Consider the following 7,697-nt stretch of genomic DNA (forward strand, 5'->3'; position numbering starts at 1 on the left):
TGGCCAGGAAGCTGGTGTAGGAAGACATTTCAATAGTAAAAGTAGGTGGGTAATCAAGGCGTCTAGTTTATTGTCATGGGCACAGGTACAAGGAGGTAAAATACAGTGGAAAACTTGCTTACAGCAGGATCACACGCATAAGTACACAGCATATAAATTATACCCTACAATTAAAAAAATTTAAAACATGGCAGAAGCATTAAAAAATACAAAAGTCACAATCAAAGGTAAGTCCATGGAATGGAAAGAATAGCCCACTCTGCCCTGTTGCTAAGGTAGAGTTAGGGTGCAGGTAGGTTCAAGAACCTAATGGTTGTAGGAAAGTAGCTCTTCCTAATCTGGTGGTGTGGGAATTCAGGCTGATAGTAGCAGCATAAGGAAGGCATGGCCCGGATGGTGGGGATCCTTAATGATAGGCGTTGTCTTCTTGAGACAGTGTCTCCTGCAGATACTGTGGGGAGGAGGGCTGGCCTCTGGCGGACCGAGCTGCGTTCACCATTCTCTGCAGCCACTTTATGGGTGGAGTGTAGGGGTTAGTTTTCAGATCTTCTAATCCATTTGCTTCTACTAGGTTCTAATGGAATCAGCAGAACCTCATGATATTAGGGCACTTGCACTGAAATTGCCATAGCAGGATACTTCCAACGGTCCGTCTGTGGAAGTCAGAGTAGCTGGTGAGGTGCCTACCGTCCTTAAACTCAAAGAAAGTAGAGGTGTTACCGAGCTTTCTTCATAGGTTGGGCTCAGGACAGATCATTCAAGGTGTAAACGCCCAGGATTTGCTCAGTGAGAGGAATTGGTGCATCTTTTATTTGCCGCCTACTTGGTCATATCTGAATATTGTTGTCTGGAATGGATAGAACAAACACAGCACAATTGTCCCCACTCTGACCACATGTTGTAGAGAAAGTCATTGATAGAGATGCTGAAGATCATTGTTTAAGAACCTGGTCCTAACTACCGTCTGAAATGAAGTCTGGGGCTGGGGAGCTTGGATTATTGACTTCCAACAATCAACTTCCCTTATTGTTTTAATCTCGATTGCTGTTGGCTTCAGTTTTACCTGGGCGCCTTAATGCCACACATGGTCTAAATTCCTTTGTTCATAATCAAAGCGAGAGCATGGAGAAGTGTTTTGCTGACTTGTGGTGCTTGGTGAATAAGTGCCACTTGATAGCTTTCTTGATGATAACTTTCAATGTGATTGGACTGATATGGTGATGATTAGCCAATTAATTTTGTCCCCAATTTGAGTACAGGACAATTTTCACTGTTGACTAGATGCCAATTTCTCAGCTGTACTGGGACAGCTTATCCAGGGATATAGTATAGGCAGTCAGCAGTACAGCAACTTTGCAATATTTCCCTGTCCCTATTTTGTCCATACTTAAGTTATTGAACATACTTAAGGCTGAGACAGAGTATTGGAGAACAGGGGTATTAGGCATTGCCAAGGTCATCAGTCAGTTTGGCCATAATCTTGTCAAGTGGAAGAACATGCCTGAGATACTATTTGACCTGCGACTGATTGATCTTACTTTATTTCCTCTTGTATTCCACATGAGTACCTTGTGCATTGGCATCACAATCCCTCCCTAAATTCTCTGATTACTCTTTTAATAGAAAATGTTCTGGTAGTAGTGAAGGGCAGAATTGACTACAGTAATTAATGTTTAATGGGCCAGGTATTCAAGTAATTCTACACTTGCACCCCCATCAGAACCACTAAAAGAGTTAATTTTTACCTTAACCGGTATGTGAACCATGAGATCTTGAGAATTCCTGGTGTTTGCTTCATCTACGTAGTCATGCAAAACTTTATCACAAACTCAAAGCAGATAAAAGTTATAATTGTTTAAGTTTGTTCAAAGAATTACTTGAAGGTCTTGCAAGTTATGAATATCTTGCATTGTATGGTGCAAAACAAAATTTCTCAGACTTCCTTTTTGCATTGAGCTAGTAACAGCGGACATTGCATCTCTAGGATTCCACTTTCCCTTGGATGCCGAGACATAGGCACTTTCACACTGAGCCAATTTATCAAAAGCTCTTCAAAAGTGTGATTGCACTTTAAGAAGTAATGGTGGAATAACATTACATTAAAAGTTTTATCAATGCAGCAAGTTGAAAGTAGACATTTTAAAAATCTAACTGGACCACAACAAGTGCTAACTGCTCCATTTCTCCATGGCCAAAATTACTTAGTTTTCAAAGATTATCCAGGGCAATTAAGTCCCAACTTCCTTTCTCCACTGCCAATTGTTTCCATCAGCCCTTCTTGTCCAAAAGTGGAAAACCTTATGGATTCCTTTGATGTTTGTGTGGAAATGTAGGCAGTTGAATGCTTGTGTCTGCAAGAAACAGAACATACCCCCCCCCACCCCCCAGGTAATTGCCAATCATTAGTCTACTCTCAATCATCAGCAATTTGTTGGAAGTTATAGTTGACTTACTATCAAGTAGTTCTTACTAATAATCTGCTTGTTGGTGCTTAGTTTCAGTTCTACTGGGATCACTTGTTTGTACGCCTGATTATATGTTTGGTTCAAACATGAACCAAGGAACGTGAATTGCAGAGGTGAGACGTGAGGAGTGTGACTGCTCTTGCCATTGAAGTAACATTGACTGAATGTATCAACAGGGAATCTTGGTAAATTGTAGCCAATGGGCATCGAGGAGAACTCTCCATGAGCTGGAGGAGTTTCTCAGCAATGCAGCTGACGTGGGCTGCTTCGTCAGTGGCATTCCTTCCATCGTAAGTTCAGAAGCTGTGATATTTTTCAATGACTGACCAGATTTTAATTCCGTTCACAGCCCCTGTGAAGGTGAAGCAACCCAGCTCCACATGTGGTACAGGTGGGCTCTGCTCAGTTGTGGGTCGATACTGTAAGTACCACGTAATACAGCTGCCTCTTCTTTCATCAACAAAAGAGAAATACACTTCTGCACATTTACATTACGATATTTTCCCCGTTGTTCCTGGGCCCAATATTGGACTTGCAAAAGCAAAATACTGAATTGCATATGCTGTAAGTCTGAAATGAAACAGAAGTGTTGGAAATAGCAAAGTGTCTTATAGAGTCTGTGGATAGAGATGCAGATTTAACGTTTCAGACTGATGAACTATCATTAGGGTGCCCTAACACCGAAAATTCTAACGTAGCTGCTCTTAAGTTATACTATCAGCAAAATGCCTGCTGCAGACCAAGGTCATCACCACCTTCCCACAGGCAATGAATACTGGCTCTGCTGGCCAACGTACACTCAGGAAATGAGTGAGAACGGGAACCCATAGGCCCGAACGTTACCAGGAATTGATTCTTGCCCTTACCTATATACTTGGTGAAAGCATCCACCACCCAGCACATATTTACAAGTTTGAGAAAGCCTCAGTAAAAATTGCATTCATGTGATCCCAAGATGAGTTCTGGCAAGTTGTGAGGGTTGGAGATATAATGTGATGATTAATCACCAAATTATAGAATTCTCGGGAGTGCTCCTTTTTCCTGGCTCCACATGGAACTTCATTCCTAATTTATTTCAACATTTCAGAAGCAGAATCAGGTTTATTATCAGCAGCATTTACCTCCAAACAAAGGCAATAATGGCTATTAACTAACCCTAAATTTGACGTCTGTTGACATTTTTCGCAGGGGTTCTTAAAGAAGAATTAATTCCAGTTGGTAGGTAATGTAAACTTAGCTGGCATAGGTGAATGGCAGAAGAAACACAGGAAGTTGTTGGTCATATGAGAGAGAATAGGTTCCTGTGAAATAAATGATGGAACGGGACCTATGGGAGTTCTGAGAGAACCAGTATAACCTGGATAAGTTGAATGGTCTTGTTCACAGGAAAATATGAACGATTATTTTCAAAGAGAATTGCAGTTATTCTAATCACTGCCGAGAAAATATAAATTGTTTATATTACTCTTGCTTTGGCTAGTGGCCTAATATGGGGGGTGATAGCCCCTGGCCTGGCCAAACTTAAGAAATCTCATTTCAGAGAATGCTGCGCGATGTGTCCCCTGTTACAAATCAGTACCTTGAAATAACAAACAATGCACAATATGTGAATAAACAATTAAGCTTTATAATTCTTACTTTGACTATATGGTTAGTAAAGAAAAGGGAAAAAAAGAAAAAGGGCCCAATCTTATGAAATGGTCTATTGCACAATGTTGGAGCTCACTGATAAGCCGGTTGTCCACCATTAACCTCCTCCCTGCCCTTCTGACTCTCGCTCCGAGTCCACCCTGTCCGGCAGTCTACCAACTCTCTCCATTCACGACTTCTCTCCTCATCTCTCCCTGGCAAGAGACCGCGGAAATCTCTCTTCCAGACTCACAAGAAAGGACAACAGCATTCCAAACCCCGTTATCTCTAGTCATAACCCAAATGTTGCTGCTACAGAGAAACCATTACATTATCAGTGAACCCTTACAGCATGTTACATTTAGTTTAAGTTGGTTTATTATTGCCACATACTGTATACTGAGGTACGAATGCTGGAAATCCAAGCAACACACACAAAATGCTGGAGGAACTCAGCAGGCCAAGCAGCCTCCATGGAAGAGAGTAAAGAGTTGACGTTTCAGACCGAGACCCTTCAGCAAAGCTGCACACATAGATCACAGTACACAGTGCAATGAGTTATTACAAGGTAAAACAATAACAATGCAGAATAATAGTGTTAGTTACAGAGAAAGTGTAGACAATAAGGAGCAAGGAGAAAAATGGCCCCCATGTTTAGCAACACTTATCCAAATTCAGCATTGCTGTTTGCAGACATACTGTCAGTTGGTGTGGTTCATCCCTGTTTAACACAACATACCTCTCACAACCTACACCAATCCCTAGCATTTTCATTTGCCAGCTCCTACTCTAGTGATTCTAATTTATATTAATTATGCTTGAACAGCACACTGGGTTTTCTGAATTGCTAATTCTAATTCACAGCAAGAACAGGCTTGGGTTCCACTTCCAGGCTGTGCTTGGTTAACTAGGAGAGCAGCAGGGGACAGGGTGGGGTGGGAGGGGTCACTATTGATTCCAACATTTATGGGCTAAGGAACACGCGTTAAAAATACATGCAAAGCCCGGCTTCCGATCATTTTAAGGACAGTCACTATAAAAACTGCAAGGACACAGCTTCAGATGAGAACACAATGATGGCGATGACTAACTCAATCAGGAATGTGAACACACCAGCCATCCAGGCTCCGGCCTGATGCATGAGTGAGGTATGGAGAGCAGGGCTGGTACCTGTGGAACCACGTACCTGCATGAGTCAGTAGCTCCCAGGCAGAAGTAGAGAGATTAACAGGATAAAAGAAAAAAGCTAATTTGCAAGAAACACCTGCTTAATATTTTCACAGGGTCAGGCATCTGTATTGTACAGCGTGAATAGACCAGTAGAGGTTGCTGTTGCTTTTATACAGACCTTCAGTTTACTAATTGTCTAGAAGAAAGTGAATTTCACTTAAATGTGAATATATTAATCATATTTATTATATATTCAACAATGGAACTGGAACTGACCGACTTTGCTAAGTAATTAGATACTTGTTCTGTAAACATGAGCACATCACTTAATGTCAAGTCACAATGAACAATGATTCTGTGGTACTCTGCCTGAGGAAAAACTATTTATGTGGGAGTTTTTCTACTTCCCACAGGGATGAGTAAAAGGATATTTTATGTAATAAGTGGGTTGTCATGACAATGAATACTTGCTTACCATGCACTGTTTCTAAAAGCCAGGTGAATAGTAACTTCCCATAAAGTGCTTGTATAGCAATCAGCTTGTGGCTTTGACCACAAATCCACTGGAACCCAGGAGCTGCTGTAATGAAACTGGTGGTCAAGGGAGACCACGTGCATTAGGTGCTCTCGTGTGATTCAGCGTGTTATCCCCACTTCAGAAGGCAATGTTCGGCCATAAGGAATGCAAAAACAGAACTGATGTGAGGGACTGGGAGTAAAAAGGGTCGGAAGGATGTTAGTGGGATGTTTAGGTCAGTGACAAGGACCATGTTAATGCCTCTGGTTTGCTCACAGTTTGCTTGAGAAAGATTCACAAAGGGTATCATAATAAATATGAAATCCTCAAAATACAGAGATAATGGACTTGATGGCTGAATGTGGCAATGATACACTTACAACACAGGCTGAGTAGATTCCTCTCTGAAACGCTTGGATCATCATGGGGTTGACTCTCCTGCTGTTTCCAGCATGTACCTGTGTATATGCTGTGCAGGAAGATCACGCTCTGTGTTGAACAGACTCTTCTCGGGCTTCCAGCCGGGTACAGGTATCAATAATAACACACGTTTTGATTACCTGCTCTGCCACCTTCATCAGTGTTGATGCCTGGGCCTGTCTAGTCAAGTGGTATCTATACCCCCATAGCCCCTCCCTCCTGATTGGTTAGTCCTCATCCAATCAAGTTTCTGCTCTCCCACTTTGTTTACAAACAAATTCCAGTTCTTACCTAAAGCAAGACCTTCGTCTTTGTTAAAATTCTTTTCCTCTAGTTTTATTTCAATAGCTTCCTTCACCAGGAGGTCCCAAAAGCCAGTGGTGTGACACAATAGTCAATCCTATGGCCATTATGAATGCAATGTTCTTCTACTGCCGATTTCTCCATGTAACCCAAACCTCCCGTGCTCCTTGATGTGTGTTTCCACCGTGCATCCCATCTGGCCGATAAACGCCCCGTTTTCACAGGGAACACCAGCTGACTTGAGTCCCAGATCAGCTTTGACCTGCATGAGCTGTGATTATTAAAATACTTCCTCTGCACACATTATTAAGCTGATCTGTAATCCACTTGTGACTGCCATCCATTGGTGTGGTGGCCCTGAGCTTCCTGGGTTTGGACTGCTGAAGAACAACGGGTCATTTAGATGGAGATGCTCAAGAAAGAACAGTTGGGCTCTTTTGCATTACGGCTTCTCAGTTACCATGGCTGCCCTAAGAGCTCTTACCAAGCCTAATATTGTGAAGAAACGCAGGAAGAAGTTCATCCATCACCAGTCAGATCGCTACGTGAAAATTGCGCATAACTGGCGGAAACCAAGGGGTATTGACAATAGAGTTCGCCGGAGATTTAAGGGTCAGATCCTTATGCCAAACATTAGTTATGGCAGCAACAAGAAGACCAAACACATGTTACCCTCGGGATTTAAAAAATTCTTGCTTCACAATGTGAAGGAGCTGGAGGCTCTGATGATGAGCAACAAGACATATTGTGCTGAGATTGCTCACAATGTCTCTTCCAAAAACCGCAAGACAATTGTGGAGAGGGCAGCCCAGCTTGCTATCAAGATCACCAATCCCAATGCCAGGTTACGCAGTGAAGAGAATGAATAGCCTTCTCACTGAACTACATCTAATTCTTTAATAAAGTGTTTAAAATAATTTTTTTTAAAAAGAAAGAAAGAACAGTTGGCAGGATCAGTCTATCAAAGTGTAGCAATATGTTTGGCTCTAAAGTGATCTTAAGCACTGACATCTACAATCAAGAAACTGTGTAACATCTTATCGTTTACACTTCTGAATGCTTCTGACAGGAGCAGCCCGCAGGCAAGTTCTCAGGTTCCTCACCACCTGCTGTCAGAGCATCTTAGAAGTGATTTGACAGTCCTTATTGGTAAAGGTTTCTGTGTCTGATGCACCATCAATAACTCACTCTGA

General features: G+C 42.0%; 1 protein-coding gene across 1 annotated transcript; it reads left to right on the forward strand.

The window, feature by feature from the left end:
- The first annotated feature begins 6,913 nt into the window (after positions 1–6,913).
- On the forward strand, positions 6,914–7,423 carry LOC140727299 (large ribosomal subunit protein eL32-like). The gene has a single exon (XM_073044558.1). It carries the CDS (start codon positions 6,966–6,968, stop codon positions 7,371–7,373), a length of 408 nt encoding a protein of 135 aa, XP_072900659.1. The 5' UTR covers positions 6,914–6,965; the 3' UTR covers positions 7,374–7,423.
- Positions 7,424–7,697: the final 274 nt, after the last annotated feature.

The sequence above is a fragment of the Hemitrygon akajei genome, chromosome 5 (assembly GCF_048418815.1).
Source record: "Hemitrygon akajei chromosome 5, sHemAka1.3, whole genome shotgun sequence".
Taxonomy (NCBI): Eukaryota; Metazoa; Chordata; class Chondrichthyes; order Myliobatiformes; family Dasyatidae; genus Hemitrygon; species Hemitrygon akajei.